This window comes from Pseudophryne corroboree, chromosome 2 (assembly GCF_028390025.1).
Source record: "Pseudophryne corroboree isolate aPseCor3 chromosome 2, aPseCor3.hap2, whole genome shotgun sequence".
Classification (NCBI taxonomy): Eukaryota; Metazoa; Chordata; class Amphibia; order Anura; family Myobatrachidae; genus Pseudophryne; species Pseudophryne corroboree.
The window spans coordinates 161,016,737-161,036,565 of record NC_086445.1 but is presented as its reverse complement, the minus strand read 5'-3'; the positions used below and the strand labels follow the sequence as shown (position 1 = coordinate 161,036,565).

The window sequence follows — 19,829 nt, the reverse complement described above, 5'->3', positions numbered from 1 at the left end:
GTGCAGGACTGCAGGGGAGAGTCAGGGAGACGTCCTTCCAGCGGAGCTGTGAGGGAAAATGGCGCCTGTGTGCTGAGGAGATAGGCTCCGCCCCCTTCTCGGCGGACTTTTCTCCCGCTTTTTGCTGTATTCTGGCAGGGGTTAAAATACATCCATATAGCCCTGGGGGCTATATGTGAGGTATTTTCGCCAGCCAAGGTGTTTTTATTGCTGCTCAGGGCGCCCCCCCCCCAGCGCCCTGCACCCTCAGTGACCGGAGTGTGAAGTGTGCCTGAGGAGCAATGGCGCACAGCTGCAGTGCTGTGCGCTACCTTGGTGAAGACTGATGTCTTCTGCCGCCGATTTTCCGGACCTCTTCTTGCTTCTGGCTCTAGGGGGCCGGCGGCGCGGCTCTGGGACCGGACTCCGAGGCTGGGCCTGTGTTCGGTCCCTCTGGAGCTAATGGTGTCCAGTAGCCAAGAAGCCCAAGCTGGCTGCAAGCAGGCAGGTTCGCTTCTTCTCCCCTTAGTCCCTCGATGCAGTGAGCCTGTTGCCAGCAGGTCTCACTGAAAATAAAAAACCTAAAACTAAACTTTTTCTTAGAAACTCAGGAGAGTCCTAGAATGCACCCTTCTCGGCCGGGCACAAAAATCTAACTGAGGCTTGGAGGAGGGTCATAGGGGGAGGAGCCAGTGCACACCAGGTAGTCCTAAAGCTTTACTTTTGTGCCCAGTCTCCTGCGGAGCCGCTATTCCCCATGGTCCTTACGGAGTTCCCAGCATCCACTAGGACGTCAGAGAAATGTCTGATTTTACTGTCACATGACATACAGGACATGTATGATGCAGCCTGCTAATGGACACTGCGCGGTGACAGCTGTCAGCGTGTAGGATAAGCAGTAACTGTGCAGAAGATGGAGTCTCCCCCGCAACTGGGTTGTGTCTATGTTGCTTTCGTGCAAAGGACCTGGACCTGACAAAACGAGTGGGCAGGGAAAGGTCCTCTGCACGAAGAGAATTCTAGACGCTACCCCCCCGCAACTGCTGTCTGTGAAATTTGCCCTCCTTCCGCTGCGCAGCGCCATTTGTATAGGAACCTTTATTCCTACTCTTGTTTCCAGCCGGAACCCTCATACTGCAGCACACCGGCTGTGTTCTCGTTGTGTCTTCCGCCGTGTCAGGGTCACGCTGGTTGCAAAGATGTACCGGAGGACCCTGCTGTACCTGTGCGGAGGAGGCCGCTCCATGCCCGGCAGCAGCAAGTACGTTGATATGTTCTGGTGTCACTGGTGTGTGTGCCACAGAGGGGGGCTGCGGTGATGGTGTCGGTGTGTGTGCCACTGAGGGGGGCGGTGATGGTGTCCATGGTGTGTGTGCCACTGAGGGGGGCGGCGATGGTGTCGCTGGTGTGTGTGCCACTGAGGGGGGCGGTGATGGTGTCGCTTGTGTGTGTGCCACTGAGGGGGGCGGTGATGGTGTCGCTGGTGTGTGTGCCACTGAGGGGGGCTGCGGTGATGGTGTCGCTGGTGTGTGTGCCCCTGAGGGGGGCTGCGGTGATGGTGTCGCTGGTGTGTGTGCCACTGAGGGGGGCTGCGGTGATGGTGTCGCTGGTGTGTGTGCCACTGAGGGGGGCTGCGGTGATGGTGTCGCTGGTGTGTGTGCCACTGAGGGGGGCTGCGGTGATGGTGTCGCTGATTTGTGTCCCACTGAGATGGCGGTGTCACTGATTTGTGTCCCACTAGGGGGACGGTGCCAGTGTCACTGGTGTGTGTCCCAACTGTTAGTCATATGACTCGAGCACAAAATAACTTGATTTAAAACAAAGAAATAGTTAGACCATTTCCCCAACTGTATTGGTTGACAATATCCCAAAGGTGCACTTGATAATTGCTTAAGGGTTTAGTATGAAATACCTACGGTCAAAATCCCGACCAAGATCAAAATCTTGACATGGTCAAAATACCGACATTTAAAATGTCAACAGGTCAAAAAGTCGACACTCGTTTTTAATTTATATTTTTTGTGTATATGTCGACATGGACACTGTATAAGTATACCACATCCCCTTGCATAGCTCACTGCTCTCGCCATGCATCGGGCACTGGCCCTCATTCCGAGTTGTTCGCTCGGTATTTTTCATCGCATCGCAGTGAAAATCCGCTTAGTACGCATGCGCAATGTTCGCACTGCGACTGCGCCAAGTAACTTTACTATGAAGAATGTAATTTTACTCACGGCTTTTTCTTCGCTCCGGCGATCGTAATGTGATTGACAGGAAATGGGTGTTACTGGGCGGAAACACGGCGTTTCAGGGGCGTGTGGCTGAAAACGCTACCGTTTCCGGGAAAAACGCAGGAGTGGCCGGGGAAACGGTGGGAGTGCCTGGGCGAACGCTGGGTGTGTTTGTGACGTCAACCAGGAACGACAAGCACTGAAATGATCGCACAGGCAGAGTAAGTCTGGAGCTACTCAGAAATTGCTAAGTAGTTAGTAATCGCAATATTGCGAATACATCGGTCGCAATTTTAAGATGCTAAGATACACTCCCAGTAGGCGGCGGCTTAGCGTGTGTAACTCTGCTAAATTCGCCTTGCGACCGATCAACTCGGAATGAGGGCCACTATTATATTCCCCCTCCAGGTCTACTGGGATGGTAAAGTATGAACAAGTCGGTTTCAATGAAAAACTCATGTCGACTTTTTGACCTGTCAACGCTTTAAATGTCTGTATTTTGATCATGTCGGGAATTTGACCGTCTGGATTTTGATTGTAGGTAAATTGACCTCATCCCATTGCTTAAATATACACAAGTGTATAGGGTTGGAAGCAGGGCACATAGCTTATCCCAGGTGCAGGACAAACTTAGAGGAGCAAAAGAAAATTGTGAAGCCGCGATTCCACCAGCTTAGGACCGCCTTACCGTCATGCCAGTCACCTATTAGAAGCTTTGCTGCCAGCAGTTAGTAAAATGAGGGAGTGAGATGGGTCTGTTCATTTGGTCATTCTTTATTCCGTTGTACAGTATGTTAGCTTGTTGGTTACATTCATTTAAAACTGTAGAAGATATTTTCTCCTGTCTTGCCTGCAAATAACATATTGTTAAATTTTCTAAGCGATAGTAAGACAAGTCGGAGAGTCCCATGATACTGTTGTGTACTGCTCTGTAACCTGTTTCTGTATTATTCCTGTAGGTATGCAGACCAGGTCCTTAGAAAGTTCACTCTTGGTAGTGTTCTCCGCTGTGACAAATCCTCTCCTGATGATGGTGCAACTAAACCACCTGGTGAATCCGATGATAAGATCTCTGTGCTTGTCAAGGAGGAGACCTCTGTGCCACCAAAGAAAGACAACTTGTTGGACTTGATTAGTGGCATGAAGGTTGAAGTAAGCTCAAAGCGGAAGTTCCAGGCAATCAAGGACAAGAGGATCAAGCAGCAAAATATAGCAGAACGTCAACCCATAGAAAGCGCCAGTAAAATGTTCCAAATGGTGGCAGAAGAAATTCAACCATCGGAGTAAGATATAGATAACATCTATAATGTATCTTAGTGAAACTGGGCAAGGCATTCCAATGTGTCCTTATATATCCCCATGATCTGTAATAGGAAGTCAGATGTCCTTTTTCTCTGACGTCCTAGTGGATGCTGGGGACTCCGTAAGGACCATGGGGAATAGCGGCTCCGCCGGAGACTGGGCACAACTAAGAAAGATTTAGGACTACCTGGTGTGCACTGGCTCCTCCCTCTATGCCCCTCCGCCAGACCTCAGTTAGAATTTTGTGCCCGGCCGAGCTGGTTGCACACTAGGGGCTCTCCTGAGCTCTTAGAAAAGAAAGTATATTTAGGTTTTTTATTTTCAGTGAGATCTGCTGGCAACAGACTCACTGCTTCGAGGGACTGAGGGGAGAAGAAGCGAACCTACCTGCTTGCAGCTAGCTTGGGCTTCTTAGGCTACTGGACACCATTAGCTCCAGAGGCATCTAACACAGGCCCAGCCTCGGTCGTCCGGTCCCGGAGCCGCGCCGCCGTCCCCCTTGCAGAGCCAGAAGCAAGAAGAACGTCCAGAAAATCGGCGGCTGAAGACTCCGGTCTTCATTAAGGTAGCGCACAGCACTGCAGCTGTGCGCAATTGCTCCCCATGCACACCTCACACTCCGGTCACTGATGGGTGCAGGGCGCTGGGCGTGGGGCGCCCTGGGCTGCAATATAAATACCTTAGCTTGGCAAAAAAACACATAATATAGTCAGTAAGACTATATATGTGTAAAATCCGCTGCCAAAAATATTCTGAAAAAAGCGGGAGAAGTCCGCCGTGAAGGGGGCGGGGCTATCTCCCTCAGCACACTGGCGCCATTTCCTCTCACAGCTCCGCTGGAAGGACGCTCCCCAGGCTCTCCCCTGCAGTTTCCAGGCTCAATAGGGTAAAAAAGAGGGGGGGCACTAAATTTATGCCCAAATTGTGTATTATAGCAGCTATAGGGGAAAAATCACTGTGTGTAGTGTGTATCCTTGTATTGTATAGCGCTCTGGTGTGTGCTGGCATACTCTCTCTCTGTCTCCCCAAAGGACTTTGTGGGGTCCTGTCCTCAGTCAGAGCATTCCCTGTGTGTGTGCGGTGTGTCGGTACGGCTGTGTCGACATGTTTGATGAGGAGGCTTATGTGGAGGCGGAGCAGGTGCCGATAAATGTGATGTCACCCCCTGCGGGGTCGACACCTGAATGGATGGACATGTGGAAGAAATTACGCGACAGTGTCAACTCCTTACATAAAAGGTTTGACGACATAGCAGATGTGGGACAGCCGGCTGCTCAGCCCGTGCCTGCCCAGGCGTCTTAAAAGCCATCAGGGGCTCTAAAACGCCCGCTACATCAGATGGCAGACACAGATGTCGACACGGATACTGAATCCAGTGTCGACGACGATGAGACTAGTGTACATTCCAATAGAGCCATTCGTTATATGATTACGGCAATGAAAAATGTGTTGCACATTTCTGATATTACCCCAGGTACCACAAAAAAGGGTATTATGTTTGGGGAGAAAAAGCTACCAGTGGTGTTTCCCCCATCTGATGAATTAAATGAAGTGTGTGAAGAAGCGTGGGCTTCCCCCGATAAGAAACTGGTAATTTAAAAAAAGTTACTAATGGCGTACCCTTTCCCGCCAGAGGACAGGTCACGTTGGGAGACATCCCCTAGGGTGGATAAAGCGCTCACACGTCTGTCAAAAAAGGTGGCACTTCCGTCTCCGGACACGGCCGCCCTAAAGGAACCTGCGGATAGAAAGCAGGAGGCTATCCTGAAGTCTGTATATACACACTCAGGAATTATACTGAGACCGGCTATTGCTTCAGCATGGATGTGCAGTGCTGCAGCTGCGTGGTCAGATTCCCTGTCGGAAAACATTGATACCCTAGATAGGGACACTATATTGCTAACCGTAGAGCATATTAAAGACGCTGTCTTATACATGAGAGATGCACAGAGGGATATTTGCCGGCTGGCATCTAAAATAAACGCAATGTCCATTTCTGCCAGGAGAGGATTGTGGACTCGGCAGTGGACAGGAGATGCAGATTCTAAAAGGCACATGGAAGTTTTGCCTTACAAGGGTGAGGAGTTGTTTGGGGATGGTCTCTCGGACCTCGTTTTCACAGCGACAGCTGGGAAGTCAGCATTTTTACCCCATGTTCCCTCACAGCCAAAGAAAGCACCGTATTATCAGGTACAGTCCTTTCGGCCCCAGAAAGGCAAGCGGGTTAGAGGCGCGTCCTTTCTGCCCAGAGGCAGAGGTAGGGGGAAAAAGCTGCAACATACAGCCAGTTCCCAGGAACAAAAGTCCTCCCCCGCTTCCTCTAAGTCCACCGCATGACGCTGGGGCTCCACAGGCGGAGCCAGGTACGGTGGGGGCCCGTCTCAAGAACTTCAGCGACCAGTGGGCTCGCTCACGGGTGGATCCCTGGATTCTACAAGTAGTATCTCAGGGGTACAAGCTGGAATTCGAGACGTCTCCCCCTCGCCGTTTCCTCAAATCTGCCTTGCCGACAGCTCCCCCGGACAGGGAGGCAGTGCTGGAGGCGATTCACAAGCTGTTTTCTCAGCAGGTGATAATCAAGGTACCCCTCCTTCAACAAGGACGGGGTTACTATTCCACAATGTTTGTGGTACCGAAACCGGATGGTTCGGTGAGACCCATTTTAAATTTAAAATCCTTGAACACTTATATAAGAAGGTTCAAGTTCAAGATGGAATCACTCAGGGCGCTGATTGCAAGCCTGGACGAGGGGTATTACATGGTATCACTGGACATCAAGGATGCTTACCTGCATGTCCCCATTTACCCTCCTCACCAGGAGTACCTCAGATTTGTGGTACAGGACTGTCATTACCAATTCCAGACGTTGCCGTTTGGTCTGTCCACGGCACCGAGGGTATTTACCAAGGTAATGGCCGAAATGATGATACTCCTTCGAAAAAAGGGAGTTTTAATTATCCCGTACTTGGACGATCTCCTTATAAAGGCGAGGTTCTGGGAACAGTTGTTGATCGGAGTAGCACTTGCTCGGGAAGTGCTACAACAGCACGGCTGGATCCTGAATTTTCCAAAGTCGCAGCTGGTTCCTACAACGCGTCTACTGTTCCTGGGGATGGTTCTGGATACGGAACAGAAAAAAGTGTTTCTCCCGGAGGAGAAGGCCAAGGAGTTGTCATCTCTAGTCAGAGACCTCCTAAAACCAAAACAGGTGTCGGTGCACCATTGCACGCGAGTCCTGGGAAAGATGGTGGCTTCTTACGAAGCAATTCCTTTCGGAAGGTTCTATGCAAGGATCTTTCAGTGGGATCTGTTGGATAAATGGTCCGGATCGCATCTTCAGATGCATCGGCTGATAACCCTGTCTCCAAGGACCAAGGTGTCGCTGTTGTGGTGGCTGCAGAGTGCTCATCTTCTAGAGGGCCGCAGATTCGGCATACAGGACTGGGTCCTGGTGACCACAGATGCCAGCCTTCGAGGTTGGGGGTCAGTCACACAGGGAAGAAACTTCCAAGGACTATGGACGAGTCAGGAGACTTCCCTACACATAAATATTCTGGAACGAAGGGCCATTTACAATGCCCTAAGTCAGGCAAGACCCCTGCTTCAACACCAGCCGGTGCTGATCCAGTCAGACAACATCACGGCGGTCGCCCATGTAAACCGACAGGGCGGCACAAGAAGCAGGATGGCGATGGCAGAAGCCACAAGGATTCTCCGATGGGCGGAAAATCACGTGATAGCACTGTCAGCAGTGTTCATTCCGGGAGTGGACAACTGGGAAGCAGACTTCATCAGCAGGCACGACCTCCACCCGGGAGAGTGGGGACTTCATCCAGAAGTCTTCAAGCTGATTGTAAATCGCTGGGAACGGCCACAGGTGGACATGATGGCGTCCCGCCTCAACAAAAAGCTAAAAAGATATTGCGCCAGGTCAAGGGACCCTCAGGCGATAGCTGTGGACGCTCTAGTGACACCGTGGGTGTACCAGTCGGTTTATGTGTTCCCTCCTCTGCCTCTCATACCCAAGGTACTGAGAATAATAAGAAGTAGAGGAGTAAGAACTATACTCGTGGTTCCGGATTGGCCAAGAAGAGCTTGGTACCCAGAACTTCAAGAAATGATCTCAGAGGACCCATGGCCTCTGCCGCTCAGACAGGACCTGCTACAGCAGGGGCCCTGCCTGTTCCAAGACTTACCATGGCTGTGTTTGACGGCATGGCGGTTGAACGCCGGATCCTGAAGGAAAAGGGCATTCCGGAGGAAGTCATCCCTACGCTGATTAAAGCTAGGAAGGAGGTGACCGCAAACCATTATCACCGCATATGGCGAAAATATGTTGCGTGGTGTGAGGCCAGAAGGGCCCCAACGGAGGAATTTCAGCTGGGTCGATTTCTGCACTGCCTACAGTCAGGGGTGACTATGGGCCTCAAATTGGGTTCCATTAAGGTCCAGATTTCGGCTCTGTCGATTTTCTTCCAAAAAGAACTGGCTTCACTGCCTGAAGCTCAGACGTTTGTTAAAGGAGTGCTGCATATTCAGCCCCCTTTTGTGCCTCCAGTGGCACCTTGGGATCTCAACGTGGTGTTGAATTTCCTTAAGTCACATTGGTTTGAGCCACTTAAAACCGTGGAACTAAAATATCTCACGTGGAAAGTGGTCATGCTGTTGGCCTTGGCTTCGGCCAGGCGTGTGTCAGAATTGGCGGCTTTGTCATGTAAAAGCCCTTATCTGATTTTCCATATGGATAGGGCGGAATTGAGGACTCGTCCCCAATTTCTTCCTAAGGTGGTATCAGCTTTTCATTTGAACCAACCTATTGTGGTGCCTGCGGCTACTAGGGATTTGGAGGATTCCAAGTTGCTGGACGTAGTCAGGGCCCTGAAAATCTATGTTTCCAGGACGGCTGGAGTCAGGAAAACTGACTCGCTATTTATCCTGTATGCGCCCAACAAGCTGGGTGCTCCTGCTTCAAAGCAGTCTATTGCTCGCTGGATCTGTAGTACGATTCAACTTGCACATTCTGCGGCTGGACTGCCGCATCCTAAATCTGTAAAAGCCCATTCCACGAGGAAAGTGGGCTCTTCTTGGGCGGCTGTCCGAGGGGTCTCAGCTTTTCAACTTTGCCGAGCTGCTACTTGGTCGGGTTCAAACACATTTGCTAAATTCTACAAGTTTGATACCCTGGCTGAGGAGGACCTTGAGTTTGCTCATTCGGTGCTGCAGTCATCCGCACTCTCCCGCCCGTTTGGGAGCTTTGGTATAATCCCCCTGGTCCTTACGGAGTCCCCAGCATCCACTAGGACGTCAGAGAAAAAAAGAATTTACTCACCGGTAATTCTATTTCTCGTAGTCCGTAGTGGATGCTGGGCGCCCATCCCAAGTGCGGATTGTCTGCAATACTTGTATATAGTTATTGCCTAACTGAAGGGTTATTGTTGGAGCCATCTGTTTGAGAGGCTCAGTTGTTATTCATACTGTTCACTGGGTATAGTATCACGAGTTGTACGGTGTGGCTGGTATGAGTCTTACCCGGGATTCCAAAATCCTTTCCTTATTGTGTCAGCTCTTCCGGGCACAGTTTCCTAACTGAGGTCTGGAGGAGGGGCATAGAGGGAGGAGCCAGTGCACACCAGGTAGTCCTAAATCTTTCTTGGTTGTGCCCAGTCTCCTGCGGAGCCGCTATTCCCCATGGTCCTTACGGAGTCCCCAGCATCCACTACGGACTACGAGACATAGAATTACCGGTGAGTAAATTCTTATTTTTTTAATAAACATGGGTCCCTAATAATTACTGAAGTGTAGACTCTGCAATCGAAGTGCAGGGTACTGGTTAAAATCATCAAGATGTAGCAGCATAATTAAGATGACGGTCATCACCAGCTTAACAGTTCATGGTGTTTTAATGTAACACCCCCTACCCTCATAGTAAATGTCATATTCTTCAGCTAAGCCACTCTGGTCATGTGACATTTCCGTGTGATGCATTAATACTATATTCATGTTGGGGTACCAGTGCGAGTACAGGAATATAATCGGTCAATGCTAAACGGGCAAGTTCAAGTATGGATTTGCGTAGACAATATTTAGCAGCAAATACTAACACTGCCAGATCCATAAAGGAGGTCCTACCATGCTACCCACTTCTGGAAGAACTGTAAACTCAGAGATTGACGCATTGGTAGCTTTTAGGTCACATTTGGCAAAAATAGTCTTAAATACCGTCACTAGAGATTAGGGTTAACTAGTCTGAGCATTCATTCTGGAAATAGACTCATTAACATACAGAATAGTGAATGTTTATAATGAAGCATTTCCATTGTATGTAGTGAGGTAGAAATGTAAAAATAAATAAATCTAAAACGCTCTCCTTGGAAACATTATCAGTGTGTGAAACTTTAAGCTCTGGAGATTTAATGTAGTAATTTACTGAGTCTTCATCATCTGTGTGTTGCTCACTATCTATACCCACTCTTCATCAAGTACATTGGCAGGCCAGTATCCATTCATGGCTTTGTAGTAGGGTGGCCATTCCTGGGATTGGCGAGATTCTAGGATTTTAGGCTAAAATTGTCCAGGATTGAATCCCGGAATTGGAGCTTCCAATCCCAGGATTAGTCTGCAAAAGTTTTATTTTTAATTAATGCTGGTCAGTAATAAGTACCATCAGCAGTCGGCTCAGACATTGACCGGCTCTGCCTGTCCCCAACTGTGCGTAGCGTGATGTCAAAGATCACGCTGCGCAGCCCTGACGCTAGCTGGGCCTTTGGCCAGACCGCCCACGTTCGCAGACAACCTTGACATCCGCCCAGAGAGCAGTGTGAGTCACTGTGGGGGGCATTAACCACTTGCCTGGCTGATGCGACCATGCCTGCAAGTGCTTTATCTGACCTGGTCGCACAGGATGCGACCAGTCAGATAAACAGTGCTAGCAGTGGCAGGGAAGGGAAACTTCCCTCCGCTGCTGCTGTCAGAGGGATCGGAAGGTCCCTCTGCCTCCCTGCACTCTCACTACTGATTGCCGTGCTGACGATCACTGCTGATCAGTCAGCACTGCAGGATCCCCCCCCCTCCAGCGGCTGCAGACAATAGCAGCCGCTGGGGGAGTGTAAATTAACCCCCCCAAGTCCACCCTGTGTACCTGGAGGCTGTCCCAGCTTTCAAAATGAAAGCCGCGATGTTCCCGATGTTACGATGGTCGTGATGTTCCCGATCAATGTTTTGATGTTCGAAAAAATAAATTACAAAAAAAATAAATATATATATATATATATATATATATATATATATATATATATATATATATATATATATATATATATATATATATAATATATATTTTTTTTAAATGCTGTATGCTCGGCACTCACACTGATGAGATGGTATATGCTGCGGTGCCCTCCTGGAGGCGAAGACCTCTATGCATAGGTAGTAGAAGAAGGCGGCACTCAAGCAGACGTATATTGCAGTGTAAAAATGGTCCGTTTAATCTGACCATTTTTACACTGCAATATACGTCTGCTTGAGTGCCGCCTTCTTCTACTACCTATATATATATATTTCTCTTACGTCCTAGAGGATGCTGGGGACTCTAAAAGGACCATGGGGTATAGACGGGATCCGCAGGAGTTTGGGCACATTGAAAAGACTTAATCTGGGTGTGAACTGGCTCCTCCCTCTATGCCCCTCCTCCAGACCTCAGTTAGTTAGACTTTGTGCCCAGGACTGATTGGACACTCACTAGGGGAGCTCTCCTGAGTTTCTCTAGAAAAGACTTTGTTAGGTATTTTTATTTTCAGGGAGACCTGCTGGCTACAGGCTCCCTGCAGCGTGGGAGTGAGGGGAGAGAAGCAGACCTACTTCTTCTTAGTTTAAGGGCTCTGCTTCTCCGCTACTGGACACCATTAGCTCCAGAGGGTTCGATCACTTGGTGCGCCTAGCTGCTTGTTCCCGGAGCCGCGCCGTCAATCCCCTCACAGAAGCCAGAATAAAGAAGTCGGGTGAGTATGAGAAGAACAGAAGACTTCAGGTCGGCAGAAGACTTCAGTAACCAGGTACAGCGCAGTGGTAACGCTGCGCTCCATGCTCCCACACACATCACCAACGGTAATCACAGGGTGCATGGCGATGGGGGAGGGGGGGGGGCGCCCTGGGCAGCATGTTACTGGAGTTCAGGGACCGGCAGAAGGCTTTTCGGTGCCTCGGCACCGTTTCTTAAACCCCCGCCGGCATCTTTTCAATTTCAAATTTGGCGGGCCGAAGCGCGCCGGGAAGGGGCGGAGCTTCGTCCCGCTGCTCACAGCGCCATCTTCTCCTTCAACACGCGGCTGAAGGAGACGCTGCCCGGGACCTCCACATCTCCTCTCTCAAGTAACGGGGAGCTAATCAGAAGGGGGGGGGCCGCAGTGTGGTGCATTTTATCATTATTAATTAAGCAGCGCTGGGTACATATATCTTTTGTCGGGATATATGGACGCTGGGATGTGAGCTGGCATACTCCCTCTGTGTCCTCTATCTGGGCTTCATTGTGGGCCTTTCACCTAGCTGAGACGTTCTGTGTGTATCTGTGTGTCGGTACTACGTGTCGGCATGTCTGAGGCTGAATGTTATTCACCAGAGGAGGTTATTGGGGGAGCGGATGCGGGGCTAGATTTGGGACTGTCGATGCAGCCGACACCTGATTTACTCGCATTGCTGAGTACGATAAATACGAATGTAGCGTCTTTATCAAAGAGGTTAGATAAGTCTGAGTCACAGACACAGGTGTGGAAAAAGTCCATGGAAGGTGCTTTGTCTCAGGTGCAGACCCCATCCGGGTCGCAAAAGCGGCCATTTACTCAAGTGGTAGATACTGATACCGACACGGACTCTGATTCCGAGGTCTATTTCACTGAGGCTGCTTTACATCCACGATTAGTTAAGAGTATTCAGTACATGATTGTGGCTATAAAAGATGTTTTACACATTTCTGATGAACCTGCGGTACAGGAAACAAGGATTTGCTTGTTCAAGGGAAAAAAACCTGAGGTGAAGTTTCCCCCCTCTCACGAAATGAATACTCTTTGTGAAAAGGCTTGGGAGTCGCCGGATAAGAGGTGGCAGATTCCCAAGAGGATTTACATGGCATATCCGTTCCCTTCTGATGACAGGGAAAAATGGGAGGCGTCTCCAAATGTTGACAAAGCTCTATCTCGGTTATCTAAGAAAGTGACGTTTCCGTCTCCTGACACTGCAGCTCTCAAAGATCCGGCGGATCGCAAGCTGGAGACGTCTCTGAAGTCCATTTTCGCTAATTCGGGTGCATTGCTCAGACCTGCTGTGGCGTCGGTATGGGTGAGTAGTGCTATTGCTAAATGGGCTGAGAATTTAGCTAATGATATGGATACCCTTGATAAAGATAATGTTCTTTTGACTCTTGGTTATATCAAGGACGCTGCAGATTACCTGAAGGATGCGGCGAGGGATGTTTGTCTCTTGGGATCAAGAGCCAATGCCATGTCGATATCAGCCAGGAGGGCGTTGTGGATCCATCAATGGAATGCTGATGCCGACTCCAAGAGAGCTATGGAAGCTTTACCCTTCAAAGGTACTGTCTTGTTTGGGGACGGCTTGGCTGACCTGGTCTCGACCGCGACTGCGGGTAAGTCCTCTTTTCTTCCTTATGTTCCCACACAACAGAAAAAGACACCACATCAGCATCGTCCTTCCTCGCTTCAAAAGGTAGAGGAAGGGAAAGGAAACCACCTGCAGTGTCAGGCGCCCAGGACCAAAAGTCCTCCCCTGCTTCTACCAAGTCCACCGCATGACGCTGGGGCTTCCCTGGGGGAGTCCGGACCGGTGGGGGGCCGTCTGCGAATATTCAGTCAGGTCTGGATTCAATCAGACCTGGATCCTTGGGTCCTAGAGACTGTGTCTCAGGGATACAAACTGAAGTTTCGGGAGATGCCCCCTCACCGGTTCTTCATTTCGGCCTTACCAGTGGCTCTTCCGGACAGAGAGGTGGTGCTGGCAGCGATACAAAAATTGTGTTTACAGAGGGTCATTGTTCCCGTTCTCTCGTCCCAACGGGGGGAGGGGTTCTACTCGAGCCTCTTTGTTGTGCCGAAACCGGACGGTTCGGTCAGACCAATTCTAAATCTAAAATCCCTCAATCCATACTTGAAAGTTTTCAAGTTCAAGATGGAATCTCTTCGAGCGGTAATTGCCAGCCTGGAAGGGGGGGATTTTATGGCGTCAGTCGACATAAAGGATGCCTACTTACACGTCCCGATATATCCTTCGCATCAGGCCTTCCTCAGGTTTGCGATACAGGATTCTCATTACCAATTTCAGACGTTGCCGTTTGGGCTTTCCACGGCTCCGAGGATTTTCACCAAAGTCATGGCGGAAATGATGGTTCTCCTTCGCAAACAAGGGGTTACAATTATCCCGTACTTGGACGATCTCCTGATAAAGGCGAGGTCCAAGGAACGGTTGCTGAGAAGTGTAAATTTGTCACTGTCTGTTCTGCGACAGCACGGTTGGGTACTCAATTTGCCAAAATCTCAGTTGATTCCGACCATTTGGCTGCCTTTTCTGGGCATTATTCTGGACACGGATTTACAGAAAGTATTTCTTCCAGAAGAAAAAGCTCTGTAACTGCAGACGATGGTCAGGGAACTTCTGAGGCCGACGAGTGTGTCAATCCATCACTGTACTCGGGTTCTGGGGAAAATGGTTGCGGCGTACGAAGCCATTCCATTTGGCAGGTTTCATGCCCGGGTGTTTCAGTGGGACTTGCTGAGCAAATGGTCCGGGTCTCACCTGCACATGCACCGGAAGATAAGTCTATCTCCCAGAGCCAGAATTTCTCTCCTGTGGTGGCTACAAAGTCCTCACCTCCTAGGGGGACGCCGGTTCGGTATCCAGGATTTGGTACTTCTGACAACAGATGCAAGCCTCCGGGGCTAGGGCGCAGTCACCCAAGGAAGAAACTTCCAGGGGAAATGGTCGCTCCAGGAAGCTTTTCTCCACGTAAATGTTCTCGAGTTAAGAGCCATTTACGACGGCCTGCTACAAGCAAGAAGCCTTCTTCAGGGTCGACCTGTCCTGGTACAGTCGGACAACATCACAGCGGTGGCACATATAAACCGTCAAGGCGAAACAAGGAGCAGAGCGGCAATGGCGGAGGCCACAAGAATCCTTCACTGGGCGGAACAACACGTGAGCGCCCTGTCAGCAGTCTTCCTACCGGGAGTGGACAACTGGGAAGCAGATTTCCTCAGCAGACACGATCTCCATCCGGGAGAGTGGGCTCTTCACCAAGAGGTATTTGCAGAGGTGACAAAACGTTGGGGAATTCCGTTGATCGACATGATGGCGTCTTGTCTCAACAAGAAGCTCCCGAGGTATTGTTCCAGGTCAAGAGACCCCCAAGCCAGTGCAGTGGACGCCCTGGTGTCTCCGTGGGTGTTTCAGTCGGTGTATGTGTTCCCTCCACTTCCTCTCATTCCAAAGGTACTGGGGATCATTCGACGAGCAAGGGTTCAGACGATTCTCGTCGTTCCAGATTGGCCAAGAAGGGCCTGGTACCCGGATCTTCAGGAATTACTGGTGGAAGATCCTTGGCCGCTTCCTCTAAGAGAGGACCTGTTGTTGCAGGGTCCATGCGTGTTTCCAGACTTACCGCGGCTGCGTTTGACGGCATGGAGGTTGAGCACCAGATCTTAGCTCGTAAGGGTATTCCCGGGGAGGTCATTCCAGCTCTCATTAAGGCTAGGAAGGAGGTTACGGCGAAACATTATCACCGTATTTGGAGAAAGTATGTTTCCTGGTGTGAGTCTAAAATGGCTCCTGCGGAAGATTTTCACTTGGGTCGCTTTCTCCACTTTTTACAGGCGGGAGTAGATGCAGGCCTGAAATTGGGCTCCATGAAAGTGCAGATTTCGGCTTTGTCTATTTTCTTTCAAAAAGAATTAGCTGTCCTCCAAGAGGTTCAGACTTTTGTGAAAGGAGTAATGCATATCAATCCTCCGTTTGTGCCTCCTGTAGCTCCATGGGATCTTGATGTGGTCTTACGGTTTCTCATGTCTTCCTTGTTTGAACCTTTGCGTAAGGTTGAGTTGAAATTTCTCACTTGGAAGGTAGTTATGCTGTTGGCGCTGGTGTCTGCCAGGCGGGTGTCAGAGTTGGCGGCCTTATCTCATAAGAGACCATACTTGATTTTTCATTCGGATAGGGCGGAATTGAGGACTCGTCAACAATTTCTGCCGAAGGTGGTTTCTTCATTTCACAATAACCAACCTATAATGGTCCCGGTGGCTACGGAGGCTGTGGCGATTCCAAAATCTCTGGATGTTGTGAGAGCTTTGAATATCTACGTCACTAGGACAGCTGTTGCCAGAATAACTGAGGTGCTGTTTGTCTTGTATGCTTCCAACAAAATTGGTCATCCTGCTTCAAAACAGACTATTGCACGCTGGGTTTGTAGTACGATTCGGCAGGCTCATTCTTCGGCCGGGCTACCGGTGCCGAAGTCGGTAAAAGCCCATTCTACCAGGAAAGTGGGCTCATCTTGGGCGGCTGCCCGAGGCGTCTCGGCGTTACAGCTTTGCCGAGCAGCTACTTGGTCGGGTTCAAACACTTTTGCTAAGTTCTACAAGTTTGATACCCTGGCTGATGAGGACCTTGCGTTTGCTCAGTCGGTGCTGCAGAGTCGTCCGCACTCTCCCGCCCGTTCTGGAGCTTTGGTATAAACCCCATGGTCCTTTTGGAGTCCCCAGCATCCTCAAGGACGTAAGAGAAAATAGGATTTTGGTACCTACCGGTAAATCCTTTTCTCTTAGTCCGTAGAGGATGCTGGGCGCCCATCCCAGTGCGGACTGTTACTTGCAGTGTTTTCTTGCTGGTTAAATTAGTTTATACACTGGTTGTGTATTTCTTGTTTCAGCTTGTTGCTGTTGTTAATTCATACTGTTATCTGGTTTCTTGTTACTCCGGTTGTACGGTATGGTTGTGGTGTGGGCTGGTATGTCTGTAGCCCTTAGTTTAAACAAAAATCCTTTCCTCGAAATGTCCGTCTCTCCTGGGCACAGTTCCTATAACTGAGGTCTGGAGGAGGGGCATAGAGGGAGGAGCCAGTTCACACCCAGATTAAGTCTTTTCAATGTGCCCAAGCTCCATGCGGATCAGGTCTATACCCCATGGTCCTTTTGGAGTCCCCAGCATCCTCTACGGACTAGGAGAAAAGGATTTACCGGTAGGTACCAAAATCCTATTATTTTTTTTAAATTAAAATCCTTTTGGATAGGGTTAAATTCATGTTCTTCACCTAATTCACTAAACCCCCCCCGACAATTTTGGAGCGGTTTCTGGTGAGAAAAATCATAAGTTAAGTGGTTAGATAATGTATTTTTTCTCACCAACCCAATCCCCGGTATCCCGGATTGTTTTTCAGTGCCGAATCCTGGGATTGAAAAAACGTCCCGGTATTGGCCTCCTTTGTTGTACTTTGTAGTGTTATTCATGCTTTGGTGTTATAATAGCTTGTTACATGTTTGGGACTCCTAGTTCGACTTTGATTACTCATAATAATGAGCTTGTGTTAGTACAGAATAATGAATGTTGTTTTGTTACATGACTAATGACGCTCACTAGTATTACATACATTTTTAGAAAATACAGGAATGTATTTGTTTTCTGTGTCAGGATCTTATTCTATTATTACAAGTGTTGGAAGAAGACCAAGGTCAACTTGATAACGTCTAGGTACTTGGTCCTGTTGCGCTTGTTAAATTTCGGTTCTAATAACCTTAAATTCCTCTTGTAGCGAGACGCCGGTGAGCCCGGAATTAGAGGCGGCAGCATCTGCTGTTGCTTCAGCTTTTCCATCACAAAAAAATCAGGTGGAATCTGAACTTCTTCGGCAGCTGCGCATACACAAACAGATGGCTGAAGCACAGAGGAAAGTGGAGCCTCACATCAGGTTAGTGATACATGTCATAAGTGTATTGTGAGTGATTGTAATTTGCTGGATATCTGTTTTCATAGGATATAGGCTTACATGTCCTTACAGATGCAGTGGGTTTTGTTTCCACATTCAAATAACATATTTTAGTGGAGTTAACCCATAAGTAGGGAGCGCCCAACGAAGCTATTAAATTGTTATACACATCGCACGCGAACGCCCTCCTGTCATTTCTGCTTGTATCATCCTGTGGTAGTGAGAAGAAATGCCCGAAAAGTCAGGCTTTTGGGCACCCAGACAGCTTTTCCAGCAGTGCAACCAGTACTTTACATGGGTTTTTCCGCTTTGTGCAGCTAAGTCTGGTGCATTTGGGCACGATAAGTAATTGGCGCCCAAAACAATTGAATATCTGTCAGGCATTCATTTACTTATGGTTCGCAAAAAAAGCAATTGAATTCCCCACATAGAATCACTAATTTCATGTCTTGAATATTGTTTTTTGCCTGACAGAATAACAGCCCAGGTTAAATTGCTGTTTCGGAGCATTGTTCTGCTAGAGTTTTTGTGGAGCATTTGGTCTTTATTGTGTGTTTTTTTATTTATTTATTGTCAAACCTATTGTGTCTCTTCTATAAGAAGCGTTCATGTTATTTTAACAAATTCTCTGTTTATACAACCAGAAAAGTTAAACATATGCAACTATTTGCTTCTCTAACAAGTTTGTACAAAGTAAATTCTGTTTCTATCTGCTGGCTAACACTGAAGGATTAACACAAGGACAGGGCTGAATGAGCTTTAACCATTTCATACTGAAACGCCCCTCCTCTGGAACTCCTTCACTTAAGCCGGTTGTGCAATCGTGGTACCTGCCACCACTCTGCATGACCATCGTGTAGTGTGTACATACAATTCATTGTTTGATGACTTGTGTGGTTGCATTATCCCACGTCAGATAGGATGATGCAGTGTATTTACATTAAGCATGTAACAATATATTGCATCGTTGTACTGGCGATCGTGCAGTATATATAGTGACACAAAATATATAAATATATATATATATCTCAATACATTACATTGTCGGATCACTGATGTTTTACCTAGCTTTAGTCAGACTGTCTGACCAGTCTCCCCAGATTTAATTGCACCTTTTTATTGCAGTTTACCAGTACTCCCTGTAACTTGCCACTCATCTCCTCTGTTTTCTCCTTGTATCCTTCCCATTTCACCCACCAACGTTTTACCTCTTCCTCTTGTTCTCCAGTAGCACGTCACCAATGCTCCGCGCCTTTATCTCCTACTCCTCTTCAGTGACTGTATTTGCTCGCCATACACTGGGTGCAGTATCTTTGGATACTAAATTAATAAAATCCCTCCCCTCTCCCCTCTTGAAAGAACTTGCAGTGGTAGATCACAAGCAACAGCAAATTGCCTTCCACTTGCCACTGTTGTTTGTGTTTCCCATTCTGTGGTGTTATAGTAATGCTTGCACTTATACTATATTTATATAATTGTGTGTTATACTTCTGCTCTATGGCCCTCGTTCAGATGTGGTTGGAGTTGCTATCGCTGCTGCATTACTGATCTGAACTGCTTCCTTGGGCGCAGTATCGAGTAAACCCTGATGTCATTGGCCGGCTACGTGACCTATGGGGTCACGCAAGTCTGATGCCACCGCTGCTACCTAGAGGCCAGGAAGATATTGGCCTCTTCCCTCTGATGGAGATAACTGCTTCTTACCTCCCCTGCGAGGGTGGTGACGTGCCTCTGTTTGGATTAATGGAGACTGTCGCCGCCTTCTCCTTGCTCCCAAATGGCATCACTTACCGTCTGATTCCGCCCTTCAACCATCGTTGCAGGTCACATTCACACATGCGCAAAGTACAGATAATAGGGGCTTTGTGATGGACAGTCTGCTCCAACTACATCTGAATTACCCTTTATTACTGTTATTTTGCATTATATTTTATCTACACTTTGTATGGCACTGCTCACAGTTTGTGACACTTTCCAAAATAAAGATCACAATAATATAACAATGCTGCCTTGCTGACCACTGAGAATCCGGTCTCCTATTTGATTAAATAAGTAATGTAGAGACAAATGTGCATGTTGTGCTGCCGGACAGGACAGAACCACACTGTCTGGCTGCGCACATAATAGTCTGTTACAGGTAGAAATCTTTGCTAATTGTCCCTAGCAAAGATACTGGTCGCAGTTTGCCTGCGTCGTTTTTGTCCGAAGGTCATTTGCGGCCAACAAGTTGAATTTAATGCCCCCTCCTAAATATTTTACCAAAGAAGTTCTGGGTTGAGTAGTGTATGCCACTGGGATGCAGTTAAGTTGCCGGTGGTCGGGATCCCGGCGGTCAGTAT

The 19,829-nt window shown here is 48.6% G+C and overlaps 1 protein-coding gene across 1 annotated transcript in view; it reads left to right on the top strand.

Moving 5' to 3' along the window:
* Nucleotides 1-819: 819 nt before the first annotated feature.
* Nucleotides 820-19,829, top strand: part of MRPS31 (mitochondrial ribosomal protein S31) — a 165,137-nt gene continuing 146,127 nt past the window's right edge. Inside the window, exons 1-3 of the mRNA XM_063951910.1 lie at nucleotides 820-1,240; nucleotides 3,170-3,493; nucleotides 17,317-17,472. Coding sequence (XP_063807980.1) covers nucleotides 924-1,240; nucleotides 3,170-3,493; nucleotides 17,317-17,472 — 797 coding nt within the window. The 5' untranslated portion in view covers nucleotides 820-923. The remainder of the gene's footprint in view (nucleotides 1,241-3,169; nucleotides 3,494-17,316; nucleotides 17,473-19,829) is intronic.